Source organism: Pteronotus mesoamericanus, unplaced genomic scaffold (genome assembly GCF_021234165.1).
Source record: "Pteronotus mesoamericanus isolate MK-2021 breed Mesoamerican mustached bat unplaced genomic scaffold, CSHL_Meso_final scaffold_507, whole genome shotgun sequence".
Classification (NCBI taxonomy): domain Eukaryota; kingdom Metazoa; phylum Chordata; class Mammalia; order Chiroptera; family Mormoopidae; genus Pteronotus; species Pteronotus mesoamericanus.
This window is the reverse complement of record NW_026555319.1, coordinates 10,555,887-10,575,940: the sequence shown is the minus strand read 5'-3', so window position 1 is coordinate 10,575,940 and position 20,054 is coordinate 10,555,887. Positions and strand designations below refer to the sequence as shown.

General features: G+C 48.6%; 1 protein-coding gene across 2 annotated transcripts in view; it reads left to right on the top strand.

The window, feature by feature from the left end:
• Positions 1-20,054, top strand: part of GCN1 (GCN1 activator of EIF2AK4) — a 54,027-nt gene that overhangs the window by 2,989 nt on the left and 30,984 nt on the right. For both annotated transcript variants that reach the window (XM_054594177.1, XM_054594176.1), the window contains exons 2-22: positions 1,233-1,335; positions 4,714-4,777; positions 5,500-5,631; positions 6,087-6,195; positions 8,834-8,932; positions 9,023-9,157; positions 9,947-10,015; positions 10,145-10,253; positions 11,063-11,137; positions 11,410-11,538; positions 12,601-12,651; positions 13,002-13,100; positions 13,315-13,488; positions 13,860-14,012; positions 15,251-15,343; positions 16,566-16,641; positions 16,793-16,952; positions 17,918-18,107; positions 18,205-18,329; positions 19,027-19,205; positions 19,698-19,791. In XM_054594177.1, the coding sequence (XP_054450152.1) occupies positions 1,233-1,335; positions 4,714-4,777; positions 5,500-5,631; positions 6,087-6,195; positions 8,834-8,932; positions 9,023-9,157; positions 9,947-10,015; positions 10,145-10,253; positions 11,063-11,137; positions 11,410-11,538; positions 12,601-12,651; positions 13,002-13,100; positions 13,315-13,488; positions 13,860-14,012; positions 15,251-15,343; positions 16,566-16,641; positions 16,793-16,952; positions 17,918-18,107; positions 18,205-18,329; positions 19,027-19,205; positions 19,698-19,791 (2,418 nt within the window). The remainder of the gene's footprint in view (positions 1-1,232; positions 1,336-4,713; positions 4,778-5,499; positions 5,632-6,086; positions 6,196-8,833; positions 8,933-9,022; positions 9,158-9,946; positions 10,016-10,144; positions 10,254-11,062; positions 11,138-11,409; positions 11,539-12,600; positions 12,652-13,001; positions 13,101-13,314; positions 13,489-13,859; positions 14,013-15,250; positions 15,344-16,565; positions 16,642-16,792; positions 16,953-17,917; positions 18,108-18,204; positions 18,330-19,026; positions 19,206-19,697; positions 19,792-20,054) is intronic.

The window sequence follows — 20,054 nt, the reverse complement described above, 5'->3', positions numbered from 1 at the left end:
TTAAAACAATAAATCAGTTATGCAGAAGACAGTATTGGACATGAGTTTATTCATTGCCAATAGATTTATAGCAGGGATAGAGGTATAAGGAAAATTGCATTATTTTATTTCTCTGCACCTTTGAATCTCATTTTACTAATAAGGTCTGTCTGAAATACACCTGAAAAGATGATGGCACCAGTGTGTTAGTTACTTGGGTATTACTATGTCCCGCTCCACAACCTGCCCACTTTGTAGAGCATTGCTCAGGAGCATATCGAGGAATCTTTATGAACCGCCTCCCTCTCTGAGTCTTAGCTTATGTCCCTGTGCAGGGTGTGCAGCTGTGGTAATTTAGATGGAGGTTGATAGCTAAGGACTGGTTAGCATCAGTTTATAGACCTGTTGGTTTCAGGTTTAGTTTCAGAAATGCAGGTGCTTTGGCTCTCAGATTCGATTGAACAGTGACTTCCCTTCTCAGAGTTAGTTCCTTTGTCACCTGTAAAATGGGGATGCTGCTGCCTACCTCAAAGGCTGGTTGGTGGTAGCAGCCAGCTCTGTGTTTGGGATGAGAGTAAACGCTCTACGTACATTATCTCACGTGTATGTAGTCATAGGAACCGTAACAGCCATGAGGCGGGTGCTTTTATCTGCATTGTGTAGGTGAAGAAACTGAAGACCAAGGAGATGATGTAATTTGAATGTGTGGCAACAGGTAGTAAGGGGCAGAGATGGAATTCATTTTCAACCTTTCTTCACCCTTCTGCCACTATGTTTACACCCCGCTGATGTGCCCCTTGTGGAAGGTATACATGTGATAATATAAAGGGAACATACATGGCACATAGTAGGTCCTCACTAGAATTTGCATAATTCTGAACAGATATTTTCTGTTCTGAGGTTTTTGCCTTTTGTCTGCTTTTGTTCAAGTGTAAGTAAGCTTTGGTGACCGGTTGCCTGGCTGGGTTAAAGCAGTACCTCTCAACCAGGGGTGGTTTTGCCCCCCAGGAGACATTTGACAACACCTGGAGGCAATTAGGAGGGAGTGGAGTGCTGTAACTGGGGTCTAGTGGGGGCCTCCCGGCAGTGCTGATAAAGATAGCCCCCACCACAAGCTCTTCAGCCCAAAGCGTCAGTAGCGTGGAGGCTGAGAAACCTTGGGTTAGAGAGCTCTTCCCTGAGTTCTGCTCATGCACACTCATCGTTTTGTAGCCTGACTGGTGACACTTTCTCTGTGGGCTTGGTCTTCACAGGTTTCTGAGACACTAAAGCGTTTTGCAGGGAAGGTGACAACAGCCAGTGTGAAGGAACGGAGAGAAATCCTCAGTGACCTGGGGAAATGTGTTGCTGGAAAAGGTATTTATTTTCCACCCATATGGCCTAGAGATGATTCCATTTCAAAATAAATTGTTCTCTTTAGAATCATGGCCTTCTTTTCCCCCACCTTGTAACAACCTCTGCCTTGACTTTCTGTATTTGCTTGTTATAGTCTGCATTGAAACAGTTGGGTTAGTTTATCCATTTAGGTACCAAAGATTTTAACAGTTTTAACCATTTAGATTGGAAACAGTTCTGAAAGATACCGACAGTCTTTCTTTTTATTTCTTTAAATATTTATTTTTTTTCAGAGAGAGGGGAAGGGAGGGAGAGAGGAAGAGAAACATTGATGTGAGAGAGAAACATCAATCGGTTGCCTCTCACATGCCTCCAGCTGGGGACTTGGCCCTCAACCCAGGCATATGTACTGACCAAGAATCCAGCCAGCGAGCGACCTTTCGGTTTGCAGGCTGGCGCTCAGTCCACTGAGCCACACCAGCCAGGCCCAGCAGGCCTTTTTAAGTAATTTACCAGATGCAAAAACATTTTCTCTATGACTTGGGTCATGATTTTTCCAATTGGTATTCTGTGGAACTCAGCAGGTGATGGGCCAGTAAAGGATTCCAAAATCAGGTCAGTGTGGGAGATGTCATATTTGTTAATCCCCACTGGGAGGTTCACACATATCCCAGGAAGGTGTTTTAATTTTATTAAGCTTTATTTAATTTCATATTTTCCTTGAACATCGCCCCCCTCCCCCGCGCCAACCCCACCCCCGCCTTTTTTTTGAAAATCTGTTTAGGGTCTGGGGAACACATTTTTGGAAATGCAAAGCACAGACAGTCATCTTGATTTTGTACCATAACCAAGGGCTATCCCTGCGGCCTGTTGGGATGTTTAAGACTAGTTTCCCTTTGGCCAATCAATCCTAATTAGTTTTTGAGTTTCTTTTGGTGTGTTTTTGCAGTGCAGCAGTGTTTGTCCAAGTGTAGTCCCCAGGCCAGCCAACGTCAGCATCCCTCAGAGCTTGTCTGAGATGCAAATTCTCAGCTCCACCCCAGCAACACCACTTCAGAAACCGTGGGTTGGCGGGGAGGGGAGCCCAGCATCCGTGTTCAACAAAAATCCTCAGGGTGGTTCCAGTGTTTTTCTGAAGTTTGAGAACCATGGATGTATAGAGTTCGGTCTCCCTTTCTGTCAGCTTTTACCTCCTGTTAGTCAAAAGCTCACTTTGTACCACTGTTTGGCCCAAGTTCTCATTTGCTGCTTCTGATCTGCTGTTGCCTGGTAACATACCCAAGCTTGTTAAAGTGGTGCATAAGTGGAGTAAATTGCTGTTTGTGAGCTTCTAAGAGAGTCTCCTATGTCTTAATGTTTTAGTCTGTGGCTTTCATGGCACCTTCAAAAGTCTTTCTGGTCACTTTTGCCAACAGGGTTCTAGTTGGACAAGGCTGTCATGTGACAAGTTACTATCTGTACACACCTTCTGAACCATAATGGTTGATTCTCCCTGCTAAATGACTGCTGAATGCTTCACTTTTCCCCTTTTATGGAGTAAGGAGTATGATGTGTGTGTATGGGTCAAGATTTTTCAGGGAGGTTCTACTCTTCCATCACCCTGAAGTTCTACAGTTCAGGGTGAATTATATTTCTAAAATGTTTCTAGCCTTTGATATGCATACTGATTGTGGGACGTTAAGTATCCCTGCACCAAATTATTAGTTCTCAGTTTTCTAATCTTCTGAGTCTAAGCAGGAGCCATTACGTAGTGATTGTTCTTCTGACTTCTTTTGTTTGGGAAGCTGGTAACCAAGTAAGTTCACCAAAGGTGGAGTGAGATCTTTTCAGTCAGGCTAAGGTGTGGAAGACTTTCTCAGAGCAGTCTGACCCTAGATGCAGTTGGTCAGCATGGCTCAGCCCCGCCTGGCCCTGAGGCCTCTCTGATGCTCACCTCAGTCCTACCTTCCTGTACGTGAACCCTGAGACTTTCTGACGCTGCATGTCCTGTGCCTGATCTGTGCAGTCGCAGGTCAGTAGCACAGCAGTCAGTGATGAAGGGCTTGGCTCTGGGCTCAGACGGGCTCGCGTTCTAGGCATGGCTCAGCCCCTTGTAGGCTGTGTAGCCTGGTTCACGCTACTTAACCTGTCTGAGCCTGACCCCTTGTTTTGGGCATGGCGACGGTAGTGGTGCCTCTCGCAGGGGTGGTGTGAGGAGTGAGGAGAACATGCACAGATGGTGCTTAACACAGAGCCTGGCCAGCCACAGTGAGCTCCTGGTACATATTAGCTGTTGTTATTACTGTTCTCTTAGCTACAACCTGTCTCTGATCCTAGTACTCTTTTCCTTGGTCCCTGAAATAGCCCCAAATCCAATGGACCAATACAGTCTTCTGGGCCTGGGGGGACTGGGCCCTGCCCCCTTCATTTCACCTCCGACGGGCACGCCCTGCAGTGTGAGGCATGGTGCCAGCCCCTCCTGGGCCCCCTGACCTCTGTGCCTCCGAGCTGGCCTCACACTGCAGCTTACATTCCCCTCTACTCAGACCCTTCTCCTTTTCGTCTGCATGCTTCAGTCTGGCGTGCGGCACCTGTCACAGATTGGCTTCCTTTATTCAGCACTGTTGTTCACCTGGAGTTTCTCTTTTACTTGGCTGGCCTGCTTGGTTTCTTGTGTCCTGGTTTCTCGTCTTAAAGTGGGCTCAATCACAGTACCCACCTCATGGGGATTCAGTGTGTTAATGTGTGGGAAGTGCTTAGGGCAGGGCCTGGCCCCTTGTGGGCATTAATGAAGTGTTGGGTGTTAAGATTCCTTCTGTGTCCTGAAAGGCATTGTGCATTTTTACCCCTGCACTTCGCTTATGTTAACACCACTCAGCGTGCATGTCTCGTCCCCTCCATTTTTCCATAGTCTCCTAATCTATTAAGCTAAGAGTCTGTGTTTTTAAAACACTCCAGGTATAGGTGTTTTTCCCTTTTCTGATCCCTTATAGTACTTTAATTTTTGTCTTAGGTTTTAAAATCATTTATTAGAATATACGTAAAGAAAAGTGCATGTAGCATAAGCGAACAGCTCACTGAATGATCACAAACTAAACGCAGTCGTGTAACTAGCATCCAGATCGAGAAGCAGGATAGCCCCAGCATGCTAGCACCTCCCCTCGATAGCATGTTAAATTTTGAGGCCATTTGTATATCCTTAGTTTCATTCATTTAACAAACATCCACCTGAGAGCTTTTCTGTACCTGGTGTTTTCCTAGAGTCCTACTTTGTCATTGCTTTTGCCTCTTGGGAATTCTCTTTCAAATGAACAGGGAGTGCCCAGTGGGCAGAGATCACATCTGACAGAATGCCGGGCTCTTGCAGATGCTCACGAAGCAGTTTCTGTTGACTAGTCTCTGTATAATCTTTGGTTTCAGATCTGCCAGAGGGAGCAGTGAAAGGGCTCTGCAAGTTATTCTGCTTGACTTTGCATCGATACAGGTGAATCCCAGCCAAAGGCCCGGAGCCCGGAGCACTTTGTGCCAACAGGTGGTGGTAGAGGGTAGTGGATAGATCCCAGGGTTTAGAGCCCGACTGCCTGGGTCCAGTCTAGGCTGTGTCACAGCCTAACTGTTGGATCCTGGGCAAGTCACATAACCTCTCTGTGCCTCACTTTCCTGGTCTGCAGATGGGATGATGCCATTACTTACTTTATAGGTGGTTGCAAAAGCACGTGGCCTAGTTTGAGGCCCATAAGTGTTCCTTAAATGTAGGTGTTGCCCTTATTATTTTATTTTATTTTTTAAAAAGATTTTATTTATTTATTTGAGGGGTGGGGGAAAGGGAGGGAGAAAGAAAGGGAGAGAAACATCAATTGGCTGCCTCTCTCATGCCCTCAGCTGGAAACCTGGCCCGCAACACAGGCATGTGCCCTGACTGGGAATTGAATCGGCAACCTTTTGGTTCATAGGCCAGAGCTCAGTCCACTGAGCCACACCAGCCAGGGCTCATTTGCCCTTATTAGCTACCTCCAGAATTTCTGAAGGAGGTAGATTTATCTAGTTATTTCCTAATCCCTTCATCTGATCCTCTGGAATATAGTGCAGCCTGATTCTCCTGGAAAGATCAGGGAAAGATCAGGAAAAGATCGGCGCTTGGCCTAAGCCACCTTGCCCCTGCCCCAGGTCCACACGTTCACTTATCCCCTTTGTTCCTCCCCCTAGAGATGCAGCGTCTCGCAGGGCCCTCCAGGCAGCCATCCAGCAGCTGGCTGAGGCCCAGCCAGAAGCCACTGCTAAGAACCTTTTGCACTCCCTGCAGTCTTCAGGCATTGGCTCCAAAGCAGGTGTCCCGAGGTAAGTTTGGAAATGGTGGCCCACAGGGGCTGGTGGAGTCCTGCTTGGGAGAATCGTGTGCGGGTGAGCTGCGTCGTGCAGGTGTGAGCATGCTTGTCCCTTTTTGCTTTGCAACTGTGCGTGGCGCCGGCAGTCTGCCTTCTGAGTTGAGGGAGGAGCCAGTCTGGCAGGAGGGGAAGCCAGATGCCCACCAGGCACTGAATGAGAGAAACCATCTTTTTGTTCTAGTTTTTATGTAGTGACTGTAAAAAGATGGTAGTTTGGTTGATGAGACCTGCACTCTTTGTCTTGGATTGTCACAGATGATTTCTAGGGAGCTGGTTTCAAGTTCTTAGTTGTAGACCAAGAGAGGGTCCTATATACCAAGCAGAGCCTTGTGACCATTTGTCCTTAAGATGGAGGCTGCTGCTCTGCACTCACCTTTTGCCGGCCCTGCCCTCTCTTCCCCTTTGCAGCAAGAGCAGTGGCTCGGCCGCCCTGCTGGCCCTGTCCTGGACCTGCCTTCTGGTGCGCATTGTCTTTCCCTCGAGAGCCAAGCGGCAAGGGGACACCTGGAACAAACTGGTAGGTTCCTCAGGTCTTTGGAGCAATGGTGGTTAGCTCTGCCCAGAGTCGGGGCATGTTCTCTATGCAAAGTGACTGGGCACTTTGAATTGTCCTGAGGTGTGTGAATTCAGTGGATGGGCTTGAGAGCAACATAATAACATGCATCTATTTATCAGCTGTCTTTGAGCTGCTCTGTGTCAGGCATGGTGCTAGGCACTGGGAATACAGCAATAAGCAAGAGAAACGTGGTCCCTTCCTTTATAGCGTATATGGAAGACGTGACAGGCAAGACAGGGTGAGACAGCCAGAACGCAAGTAAACTGGTGAAAACACTGATGTAAATCATTGTGGTTTTTTGGGGCTAATCATTCCATTCGCTGTGTTTGCATTTCTGTGTTGAACTGGTTAATGGGATGGAATGCTTGCCAAACTTGTTGGCCCTTACGTTCTTTCCTCCTTTTCAGTTCCTTCTCATTTCACATTCCCTGCCTTGCCTTTCACTCACCAGAGATGGCCCAATAGGCCAGGTTGGGCGGTTCTTTTGAATGTCTACATAAGCTTAGTGGGAGGCAAGAGGAATGGTCTTATGGTTTAATTAGAAGGAGTCTGAGGATCTTGGTGTGAGTCTGATTCTTGGCCATGACATTTGGCCAAGTACTTAACTTCTGAGCCTATTTCCTCACCTGCAAAATGGGGCAAAATACCATCCACCCCATCCACCTCAAAGAGTTGTCGTGAGGATGGGCTCAGACCAGGTGTGAAAGGACTGTAGAACTTAGGGCTGTTCAGGTAAATGAGAAGTGGCCTCAGAAAACCAAAAGCAGCCAGCTAGTCAGATGTATTGATGGCCTTGTCGTTGGGAGCTTATCCAGCACACTTCTGGGGATGAGCATGGAATGGCCATTGGTAGTGTTTAAAGGACAACCTCTTTCAGGCAGTGGACAGGCTGGAATTGAACTCCCTTCAGAATGTGGATTTTCGTTGTTAACAAAAGGCCTCCTTATAAGGTAGTTCATCTTGGGCTCCCTCCTTGGCTTATCTCCAGTGAATGCTGATAACCATTACTTGAGCTGAGTGTGCCAGTGGGTTCACCCTGGGATCTCGTGTTTATGAGAACAAAAGCTTCAGGAGCTTGGACCATGTTTATTTTTTCTGTGTCTTGAATTCTTTGCTCACTGCTGATGTTGACAAATAACAGTTGACTCAGTTGCTCAGGTACTTGTTGAGGCCTCCTATGTGCTGGGCACTTGGGCTATAGCAGGGAATATGGCAGAGGACCTTGCTCTCATGGAGCTTACACTCTTGTGGACAAAGTAGACAACAAACAGGTCCACGGATAAAGGAGGAGATGTAAAGTCACAGGGCAGAAGAGTGGGTAGGAGAGAAAGCGATGGAGGGCGATGGTGGGAAGAGGGCTTCCTCGGGGAGGTATCATTTGAGCAGAGACCTGAAGGCTGTGAGAGAACCAGCCAAGCCCAGGACGCGGTAAGAACATTCCGGGAAGAGGGAAGAGCAATGTAGTTCAGCAAGCTTATTATTTTAATTAAAAATTAAATTTAATTTCTTTTTAACTAAAAAAATAAGTGGTTCAAAGTTTAACAGGCATAGAAGGATATACTGGTTTCATTCCTAGCTCTTTCTCCTGCCACTTAGGACCCCGCTATCACAAGCTCCTTATGTGTGTAGATGTATTCTTTATTGTATATATGACCAAATAGATTTTTTTAGAGTGATGATAGTGTGCTTTTTTTCTTTCACCTTCTTTCTTTTCTTTAACCAGCCTTGGAATTTGTTTCAGAGTAGTATGTGAAAAGTCCTTTGTTCTGTATGACTGTTTACCAGTCCTTTGAGTGGATGTACCACAGTATGTATATATAACTAGTTGCCTCACATTGGGTATTTATGTTGTTTACAGCCTTCTATAGTTATAAAAAAAGTTGCAGTGAATAACTTTGTACAGATGCCGTTTTGTACACATGCATGTGGAATTCAGCACACTTCTTAAGGGTGCCCTGTTTCTCAGGTGGCAGGTTGCATTGCTCACCAGTGACCTTGGCACTTGAGGCATAAAATCTCTGAGGTTTTTGAGTCGAGTATGGATTGTGCGCTTTGTCCTGGATTGCAGTGAGCCCCACGCAGGCCGGGATCATCTGACTGGTCGCGCTTCCTTTTCTGTATCCACAGTGCCTAGCATAGTACCTGCCATTTAGTAAGTGTTCAATAAGTATTTGGTATTAACAGAGTAAAAGTTAAGGCAGATAAACAAATATATGAAAGAGGATGCTTGTTCTTTTTCTGATAGCACTTGTCCGGAATTATTTATTCATTTGTGTGTTTATTCATTTAGTATCCTTTTCTTCCTCTTGACTATAAGGTATGTGAAAACAGGGATCATGTCTGTCTTGTTCTCCATGTGTTTTCATTGTCTGACTCATTGTAGTACTCAACAAATATTTATTAATGAAGCATTTGAGTGACCAGATGTAATTTCACAGGGGTAGAGAGAAGAGGGCCTGGCTGGAATTGAGTGGGAGAGGCCTAGTGGACATGAGCCTAGGATCTGACTGGCCTGGCGGAGGCCTTGGCCAGGCTGTGAGGGCCACAAGACCTCCATTCCCATTTCCCGTCCTGACCTGAGCCCCTCCTGTCCTGGCAGGTGGAGGTGCAGTGCCTGCTTCTGCTCGAGGTGCTGGGCGGCTCCCACAAGCACGCTGTGGATGGTGCTGTGAAGAAGCTCACCAAACTGTGGAAAGAGGTGACAGGAAGCAGCAGGGCGGTGGGCATTGCTTCTTCCGTGCCTCCCCCAGTGCTGTGTGGTACATCTGTTTCACGCTTTCCTCCTCAGAACCCTGGCCTGGTGGAACAGTACCTCTCAGCCATTCTCAGCCTAGAACCCAACCAGAACTATGCAGGCATGCTGGGGCTGCTGGTGCAGTTCTGCACAAGCCACAAGGAGACGGACGTGGTCAACCAGCACAAGGCAGGCGGACTCACTGGAAGGCGGGAGGGGAACTGGTTTTGTCCTGATGGCCCCAGCCGCTGGCCTCATCTGGAGCTTGTTCGTTTTCTCACTTGGGGTCCCAGCCTTTCACCAGGATGTATGAACTCTGAGAAGGTGGAAAGTTTTCGCTCTACCCGTGGCTTGGGGTGAATCCTGGCATAGTTTGAGATGATAGTTTGCCTGTTCATGTGGTCGTTTATTCTCCCACAGTTGAGCAGCTGCCATGTGCCAAGCACTGTGCCAGGTGTTGGGGATGCATTAGTGAGCATGGGAGCTGTGATTCATGCCCGAATTTTATCTGTGATGAGCCCTACAAAGGGAAAATGCAAGAAGCCATGATACTCTGTAACCGGGGACCTTACTTAGATTGTGGGTCTGGGAACACATCTCTAATGAGGAAACTTAAAGGGTTATTAGGCTTTAGCAAGGTCAAGAGGTGAGGAATAGCATTTTGGGCAGAGAAAGCAGCCTGTGGGAGGAGGCCTATGGGGCTGGAGTGTCTTGTTTGAGGTAGAGAGATGTGTGATGCAGCCGGCAGGGTAGCGGGCAGGCCTTGTGAGCTACGCCAAGGACTTTGGACTTGATCCCAGGAACAGGAGAGAGCTGATGAAGGTTTTCAAATGGCGAGTGGCATCTCTGTGTTTGACACTATAAAATTTGGGGCACTGATTTATATTTTTGGGAGACATTCCCACTAGAGGGATTTCTTAGCCCAGGGATGAGATATTTTAGAATGCCAGGGTCTAACTAGGTCTTTGTATTCTCTAGAACGCCCTGCTGGACTTCTATGTGAAGAACATCCTGATGAGCAAAGTGAAGCCTCAGAAATATCTATTGGTGAGTGAGAGGTGGGGCGTACTCACCTGGACAGGCTCAGTCCAGCTTTCAATTCTGTGACTCAGAACTGTCCTTCATTTTTGGCCTGTTCCCACGAGGTCTGGGTGCCTGACTCCTTTCTCTTCATAGGATACATGTGCCCCTCTGCTCCGATACATGTCTCATTCGGAATTTAAGGATCTGATACTGCCCACCATCCAGAAGTCCTTACTGAGGAGTCCAGAGAATGTTATTGAAAGTAGGTTGCCACCGGATTGGACAGTGGAAGGGAGACAGTTGCCTGATGAGCAGCTTCCCTGATACTTGGCAGCAGGAAGTGTTGGGAGTGGGGATGAGGGATGTGTTTACTGTTTACCTCACTGGAACTTTGGGAGAGAGATCAGGGACCCTTTCAGAACATGTTGAAAGTTATGGGCCGTCTTGCTAGAAGAACATACAAAAGTATATCATCTTAGTATAATGCATAAACTTTTAGAGGTTCAAGAACCTTCTGGAGGCTGTTCAAGTTAACCTCTGCTCTGGATAGTTTGAGCTTGGTGTGGAGGTGGCACTTGAAACCATGGGATATGAGGGTTTAGTCTCTGTCCCTTTTTTTAAGATTTTATTTATTTTAGAGACACAGGAAGGGAGGGAGAAAAGAGGAGAGAAACTTCAATGTGTAAGAGATATATTAATCAGTTGCTTCTCACATGCCCCCAGCCAAGGACCTGGCCTGCAGCCCAGGCATGTGCCCTGACCAGGAACTGAACTGGGGACCTTTCAGTCCACAGGCCAGTGTTCAATCCACTGAGCCACACCAGCCAGGGCTGCCATTTTTGTCTTGCTAAAAAGTGTAGGTAGAATTTTGGAGGGGTACTTTTTTGTTGAATGGGATGGGGCAGTGTACAGCTTTACAGAAGAGCTTTAGGACAAAGGTGGCCATTTAGAGGTGAAGAGTGGTCACAGTTCTTTGTGGCTAGACAGCTGGCCTAATGGCATTTGTGGGGAGAAGGGCAAAAATGAGTGTTATGTCTGAGACTGGCATGGTCAGCACTTTGTCCCCCGTAGCCATCTCCAGTCTGCTGGCGTCAGTGACTCTCGACCTCAGCCAGTATGCCCTGGACATCGTGAAAGGACTGGCGAGTGAGTATCCCGACCCCTCTCTAGCCCCAAGAATGGGATACCTTGGGTTTTGGTTGTACTTGTCCCAGTTATTATAGAAAATGGGGAAGGGAATAGCTCAGGTTAGAAATGAGGCTTTAACCTAAATTACATTTACATAGTTTCTTCCCTGAGATCCTTATGGTGAGTGTTAGAGCTAGGATTGAAGATTTGAGAACTTGGAAAAGACAAAGACAAAAGCCTGGACACTCAGCTCTCGGCAGCTTCTGAGCAGCGGCTGTTTGTGTGTCCAGGTCACCTGAAGTCCAATAGTTCCCGGCTGATGGACGAGGCTGTGCTGGCGCTGCGGAACCTGGCCCGTCAGTGCAGTGACTCCTCAGCAATGGAAGCCCTGACCAGGCACCTGTTTGCTATCCTCGGAGGTGAGTGAGCCTTCGTGGCCATGGGAGTGGCTGAGGTGTGGCCCGTGACATTCTCCTTTCACTGCGGCCTGCCTGGGACCCGGTGCTCCGAGTCTGCTCACGGCACGGCTGTGTGGCCAGGAGGCCGCTCGAGGTAGAACGTGAATGTGTGAAGTAACACAAACACGTGCGGGACAATGTAGACGGCATGATTTCAGTTTGCTGTTTTTTAAGTGTATACATTATTGTGGGAAAAAACCAGAGGGAAATATGCTAAAATGTTGATAATGTCTTTGGGAACCTGGATGATTTTTAAATGTTTTTGTTGATATTTTTTCTGTTCTTCAGATTTTCTGTAAAAGCATACTACATTTTTAGTCAGGAAAAAAAGCTCGTAAATACTGGGTTGGCCAAAAAGTTCGTTTAGTTTTTTCCATACAATGGCTTTAGTAGTGCTTGGTTGTCTTTAACTTCATTAGAAACAATTTTGTTAGCTTGTATTGTGTCAGCTGTCATATCAGCATGCATTTAAAAAAAAAAAACTTATCAAAATTGGTGAATTTTTGCACAGCCATTTTAATACTGAATATGGAACAAAATACATTTTTTTGGCATATTATGCTTTATTATTTCAAGAAAGGTAAAAATACAACTGAAATGCAAAGAAAGATTTGTGCAGTGTATGGAGAAGGTGCTGTGACTGATCAAGTGTGTCAAAAGTGGTTTGTAAAGTATCTTGGTACTATTGACATTTTGGCCAAATAATTCTTTGCTGCGGGGCTGTGTTATGCACGGGAAGATGTTTAGCAGCAGCCCTGGAGTCTACCCACTAGAAGCCAGTAGCGGGAGAGAGCTGACATATTCAAAATATCCAAGTCAATGAAGTTATTGGTGAAAATAAAAAATGTCTTTTATTTTACGGAAAGAACTAAACAGACTTCTTGGCCAACCCAATATTATTTTAAAGCCAGCTTCGCAATAGAAAAGCTGCTTCTGGAATCAGAAGCTGTATCTTGCTGTCATGCATGATATTTGGGAAATGTGACAGATGTGAACTTGAGTCTTTGCCATCTCTCCTCTCAGGCTCGGAGGGAAAACTCACTGTTGTGGCCCAGAAGACTGGCGTCCTCTCAGGTACAGAGTTTTTTCACAGGCCCTGGGAAGTGTGCTAGTAGATGAGATGTAACGTAGCTGTTAGGTGAGGCGAGCCCTTCTTTGGATCTTGACCCCTCTGACGCTCCGGGACATCCCAGCCTGGCTTCCAGGACTCTGCTGCCCGCCTGCATGGCAAGCGGGCCCTGTTGAAGTCTAGTGGGAGGCCTGGCTGCTGTAAAAGGCAGGACATCTGGAGGGGGACGGAAGGAAGATCAGTGGTGGCCAGAGGAGAGGCGTGGCTGCCGGGGAGGAGGGCAGCAGCAAGAAAACTCGTGTGTTGGTGGCCTTGTGCTGATGAGGACTTGAGCGGGGGGTCTCCTGCCTTCTAGGGATCGGGAGTGTCAGTCATCATGTGGTGTCTGGGCCTTCCAGTCAAGTCCTGAATGGGACTGTGGCTGAGCTGTTCATCCCATTCCTCCAGCAAGAAGGTAATTCTGTGCAGTGGGGTGAGGTTCAGACTGGATCCATCCTTGACCCCGGGACTCGCAGTCGGAGCCTGCCACGAACCCCTCCCGAGGGCACGCGAGCCCCAAGCATTGCTGCTCCTGCTGCCTTGGACTCCTGCTTGCTTTTTGTGTTGCTGACCGTGATTGACGCACATCTGAGGTGTCGGACTGACCGGACTTCTGCTTCTTGCCCTAGTTCATGAAGGCACCTTGGTGCACGCTGTCTCTGTCCTGGCTCTCTGGTGTAATCGGTTCACCACGGAAGTACCCAAGAAACTCACCGAATGGTTTAAGAAAGCCTTCAGCCTTAAAACCTCCACCTCTATAGTGAGGCATGCCTACCTGCAGTGCATGCTGGCCTGCTTCCGAGGTGAGAGGCCGCCCCGCGGAGGGGGCCCCGGAGGGGGCCCAGTTTTCAGAGCATCCCACCGTTGCAGGCTTCCCCTTTCCATCCAGCTTGTTTGCATTATTCTTCCTGAGCCTCTGGGAGCATTGGCTTAGTCATCCATATATCCCATCAACTGAATAGCTGTGCTATTGGATTAGTAAGGATCCTTCTAGCTCTAACTTGATGGTTGCAGAGTTTGATTTAAGCCCCAGATCCTGATTCAGGATATTTCACAAGGTAACTGACGGATTTTAGTCAGCCAGCTCAGACCTGGGAGGACAGCCCCTTTCTTAAGAAATTTGACACTCCCGAGGGTCAGGGTGTTCTGTACGGTGCTGGTGCTCTCTCCACAGGTGACACGTTATTGCAGGCCCTGGACCTACTGCCCTTGCTCATCCAGACAGTGGAGAAGGCAGCCTCCCAAAGCACTCAGGTTCCCACAGTCACCGAAGGCGTCGCCGCAGCCTTGCTGCTCTCCAAGCTCTCGGTGGCTGACGCCCAGGCAGGTGAGAGTTAAGAGATGTCCAGGAAGGTAGCAGATCAGGGCCTTTTTCAGAGTCCCTGGGAGGAAGATTGTGATGTTTGGGATTTTACAGGATCAGCTTGCCCACTTACTAAAATTGGGTCAGCCACAGGGCAGCTTGTCATCTGCTGGGATGAGCCTGAGAGTCACATTGGGTGATAGGAATTCAGCCAGGGCCTCTGTCACTGTCCTCCTTCACCCTGTTGCTGCAGTGCTCTGGGACGGGGGCTTAGAGATACTGTCCAGGCTGACCTGGGATTAGCAGTGGGACTTGTTTTCATTGGTTATGCATTTATAGGGTGTAACATGGAAAGCGTCCCTTTAGCCAGCCTGTCTTCCAGCCACTGAGTTCCCTTCCCTGGAGAATAGTACCTGTTTTACCTCCACAGATAGTCAGTGTGCCATCAATCAAACACACTGGGTGCATACTATATACTATGTAGGGCGTGTTATGTACTGAACATAACTTGGAAAAGATTCCAGATGAGTACCACAAAAGGAGCCTTCTTGTTCTTTTTTGTGGCTACGTGGTATTCCGTGCTTTCTTTAGTCCACCTTCTACTCTGCATGTGGACATGCCTGAATTTATTCCTGCAGTTAGAAACAGAGTTCACTTTTCATATAGTATTTCGTGCCATCTGTGTAAATGCCAAGTCCCTGGGCTGCTGGGGGGGAGGGCGTGACCTTGCTTCATCAAGCTTTAGACTGCCTTATTCTAGTGGGGGAGAGGATACGCAAAAATGTGTCTATCATTTAAGGCAAACTGTGGCATTAATGCAGTTTTGAAGGGGGAATTGCTTTTAGTTTAGGGGCTGGGTATCAGGAAAGGCTGCATAACGGAGGGAGCATTGGAGCTAGGCCCCGGAAGCTGGGAAGGGTTTCGCCAGCTGGAAGGGAGCAGCGCAGCATGTGTTCCGACCAGCTGCAGTCGGGGAAGGGCAAGGAAAGCAGCACGTGTGAACCTCAAGTTTTCAGCCTTGATGCTGGACTAGGTGGGAATTCCAGATGGGCAGCAGGGAGCCACTGAAGGTTTTCCTGTGGGTGATGAAACAGAAGGACCAGTCAGTTCTCTGGCCCGGGAGGAGAGAGAGCCTACCGGTGACCTCTCCCTGCAGTGGAGGGTCTGTCAACAAAGCCAGCTGCAGCAGCTTCACGGGTGGGGGGACCTGCTATGGTGGATGCGGTGAGTTGTGTCACGGGCTGACCTTTTGTTTCTTGCAGAGGCCAAACTGAGTGGTTTCTGGCAGCTGATTGTGGATGAGAAGAAGCAGGTTTTCACTTCTGAGAAGTTCCTGCTCCTGGCTTCGGAGGATGGTGAGTTACTGCTCCTCAGCTGAACTGAAGGTTGGGCCTGTATCTCACTGGAGGGTCTTCAGAGGAGACCCTCCCCTGACTGCCTGTTGTTTTTGACCAGTCAGCTTTGCAAAAACCTGGACCAGAGTGACCTGGCCAAGAGCTTGGCTGTCAGGGGGAAGGTTAAGGAAACAGGGGGACGTGGGAGATTTGTGGAGACAGAGCACCGATTGCTGGGGAGCTGTGATAGTAGGTGTAATTATAGCTAATTGGGTAATTGAGCAGTCTCAGCGGCTTTCTTGTACTGACACTACGAAGCAGCCGAGAAGCGCTGGTGGAGTGTGGGTAGCTCCACCCCTCCTCCAGGAGACATGAAAACCACTGGTTTCTGTCGAGGAGAGGGGAGAGTTGATCTTTAAATGTACATTTAAAATTAGGGATGTTTGTCACTAATTGGTGATTTGAGAAGTCTTCTGACCCATAAGTCACAACATCCTGTTGTTGAACCACAACTGTTAGTCACTTCTTGATTTAAAATGAGTAGTTTTGTATAGGAAATACATTCCCATAATTCAAAAACAAAAGATCCAAGAGGACCTACACTGAAAATTACACCCCTGCTTTGCTCTTTGGCCACACATTTTCCCGTGCATAGTGAGAACCAATTTTATTGACTTCTCTGCATTCTTGATATTTTATTTTTATGCCAGTAAATGTCTTTTATGTGTTAGTTCTCTACCATTTTAACTTAAGTGGTAGCTTGCCTACTATATACAGTGTGCTATCTAGATTTAGAAATCACTCCGTGTCAGCATATAATGTGTTCATTATTTTTAGAAGTACGTAGTGATTTTTAATTAAAGTGAATACTTTTCCTTATTTTTACACACGTGCTTGTAGTAAGCAAAAAGAAGGACATTGTAATGAGCTTTTTCATTCCACATCCAGTGGTAATCACGCTTACTTTTTGGGTGTTCATTTTCCAGTTCTTTCTGGATGTGTTCTCTATTTTAAAAAAATGTTTATTTTTTTAGAAAGGGGAGGAAGGGAGGGAGGAAGAGAAGGATTGAAACATCGATATGAGAGAGAAACATTGACTTGGCTGCCCTCTGTACACGCCCAGACCAGGGATCGAACCCATAACCTTTTGGTTTGTGGCATGACACCCAACCAGTTGAGCCACACCAGCCAGGACTGTGCTCTTTATATTGAAAACACTTCTGCTGTTTCTCTCCCCTTCCAGCCCTGTGTACCATGTTGTATCTGACAGAGAGACTTTTCCTTGACCACCCGCACAGACTCGCCGGCAGCAAAGTCCAGTACGTGAGGCTTGCTTACTTTTCCCCTTAGGCCAAAGGAGGGGAGCCTGGCAGGAGCCTGAGAAATGGGGGTGGCCAGGGGGCGGGAGGCCAGCTGTGGAGAGCCCTGCGCTTGGCCTTCCACCAGGATGGTCTCTCCCTATCCCTGCAGGCAGTACCACCGGGCCCTGGTGGCGGTGCTCCTGAGCCGCACCTGGCATGTGCGCAGGCAGGCCCAGCAAACAGTTCGGAAGCTGCTCTCCTCTCTCGGGGGCTTCAAGCTGGCGTACGGACTCCTGGAGGAGCTGAAGACCATCCTCAGTTCTCACAAGGTGAGGGCATCTGGGCTCCAGGCTGGGGCTCTCAGACTGGCCTCACCAACCCAGCTTATGCCATGGATTTTGGAAGAGCTGCTCCTGGGCTGTTCTCACTCATTCATTCAGACTCTGTGATTCCAGACTCTCCTCCCCTGCCCTTAAGTTCCAGTAATACCTTGTTCGTATACAGTTGACTTCAACAGGGCAGAGGTTGGGGCACTGACCTCACTAGGAGCCAGAAATTCGAGTATGACTCCAGTCGGCCCTATGCTTATGTGGACTTCCGTCTGTGGAGTTGACCCTTGAACAACCAAACAGTGTGGTTTGAACTCCATGGGTCCCATGTTGCTCAAGAGTCAACTCTAACTCCTTTTCCTTTTCAAAGACTCTTTCTTTCTGTGCCTTTCAACGTATAGCTCAACCTTTTTATTCCTGAGTAATTGAATAACACTCAATATTTTAAAAGTTCTTTATAATTTTTAAAGCATTTTCCCTTTTGATTTTTCACAGAGTCTTTAAAAGGCAGACAGGCTTACTGCTCATTTTTTATGTGAGTTGTCCAGGGTTCCAGGAGCTGAAATAATTGGCACAGTGTCTCTCAGCTGCGGGGTGGCAGAGCTGGGAGTTGACCCCGAAGACCTCACTCCTGCGTCAGTGCTCTTTGTGCCCTATTGCCCCCTCCCGGAGCCTACTTGAGGATGTGGGGCCGTGGCAGATTTGTGGTCTCGGGCTGGGACTCCTGGACCAATTTCTATTGCCTTTTCCCCCCACCCCTGAGCTTTCTAGGTGCAAGGTCATGGGTCCTTCCCCCTTCCAGGCACGTCTCACAGTCCGCAGGTCCCAACGTAGGGAGCTGGGCATCACTCTCCACTCGAGCACGGACTCCTGAGAGCGACATGAGTGGGAGGCAGCTGGGTCCCCGTGTGCCAGGCCTGCACAGGGCTCTGAGCAGTGGGGGCTCCTGTGTTGTCTTCACGCAGGTGCTGCCCTTGGAGGCTCTGGTGACTGATGCCGGGGAGCTGACCGAGGCAGGCAAGGCCTACGTGCCTCCACGGGTCCTTCAGGAGGCTCTGTGCGTCATCTCCGGTGTGCCAGGGCTGGAGGGCGACGTCACCAACACTGAGCAGCTGGCCCAGGAGATGCTGATCATCTCCCACCACCCGTCCTTAGGTTGGTGGCTGGCACGGTCGTGGGAGGGTCAGGGCTCTGTTGGGCAGGGAGTGAGTGGGCCCAGCAGGAGGCCTCAAACTGCTCCCCTGCTCCGCAGTGGCAGTGCAGTCTGGGCTCTGGTCAGCACTCCTGGCTAGGATGAAGATTGACCCCGAAGCCTTCATCATGAGGCACCTGGATCAGATCATTCCCAGGATCACCACACAGAGTCCCCTGAACCAGGTGATTGGCGCATGAGCTGGTTCTGGCCTCAGACCAGAGTGCAGGAAGGGGGATTCAAAGAAACAGGTGGAGGTGAAATGTGGGTTTGGGTCCTTGGGTTGCCAGTGACAGAAAATGCAAACTTATTTGAGCACAAAAGGGCATGTACTGCCTCATTTAGCTGCTAAGGCCCAGACTCTGCCTGGACAGGAACTCGGACGTCATCCTCAGGATACTGTTGGTGACACCTCTTTTACTTGCTGTGTGTCTCTTCCATTTGTGTGTCTCTGCTTTCCATGACACAGTGGGCTCCATTCTCCAGCTGCTCTTTCTGGTAGCAGGACAGCTGCTAGAGTTCCAGGCTTAGAGTACTTTTAAAGTACTTTATAATTTTTAAAGCACTCCAGTGGAAGGAGCTTTCATTTTTCCAGTCATTTCAACTCCCATGGGGTGTCACTGTCCTGGTTAACCTGACTTGGGTTCTATGGTCATTCCTGGTCCTTTGGGTCTGGGTTACATGCCCACCCCTGAAAAGTAGTAAATGCTTGCTGAGAAGGCAGGCACCTGCTACAGCTTTCCATTCTGGTGGGTAATGCTCAGAAAGAATGGGCAGGTGCAAGAAGAAGGGGGATCAATTGCTAGGGGTACTTAGGTGGATGGGACCCCTTTCCAGTGCTGGCCTTGGTGCATACTGACTGCGTCTGTGTTTGTCTGGCAGTCTTCCATGAATGCCATGGGCTCCCTCTCCATCCTGTCCCCGGACCGGGTCCTCCCGCAGCTCATCGGCACCATCACTGCCTCCGTGCAGAACCCTGCGCTGCGCCAGGTGACACGGGAGGAATTTGCCATCATGCAGACCCCTGCTGGGGAGCTGTACGACAAATCCATCATCCAGAGGTGAGATGCCACTCGTGGGCTCAGTTGCCTTTCCTCCCCAAGCCTTAGCTTTCTTGCCTATAAGATGGAGATGACACCTCCTTTGTAGGGTTGTTATGAGGAATGAATGAAACCCTCCATTCGTTGGACAGGCATTCGTTGTGCCTGCTGTGTTCCAGGCATGTACTTAAGCAAGAGCGTTTGAGTATCCAGTACTTAGCTGGTGCATGCTACTTAAAAGCCAGCTGGGATCTCATGGCTGGCAGGAGGCCGATGGGCCTGGGGGCTGTTTTACTTATTTTTTTTTTCATTAGAGAGACAGACAGACAGACAGACATCCATCAGTGCGTTGTTTCACTTTATCTATGCTAAGTGGTTGATTCTTGTGTGTGCCCTGATCGGGGATTGAACCACAACCATGGTATATTGGGATGATGCTCTAACCAGCTGAGCTACCCGGCCAGGGCTGGCAGCAGTTTTGAAGCTGGCTGGTTACCTGCTCTGCTGTTTCAGTGCCCAGCAGGATAGCATTAAGAAGGCCAACATGAAGCGCGAGAACAAAGCATATTCCTTCAAGGAGCAGATTATTGAGCTGGAGCTGAAGGAGGTGAGTACCCGGAGGCTTTGCACAAGGGCTGCTGGCTGAGCCCGGTGGCCTCAGGCTGAGCCCGGTGGCCTCAGGCTGGTGGCACTTCCTGTTACACATATGTTCTTCCCTCAGGTCATTCTGAGGCCAGTGGCACACTCTTCTGATACGCTCGGTCCATCTGGGTCCTCCTGCCTCACCCTTTACTTACTCTTTCTTTGTAGCTTTCTCCACTCCAAACTCAAGGAAAATATGTTTCTCTCTGCTGGGGGCCAGTGGCAGTT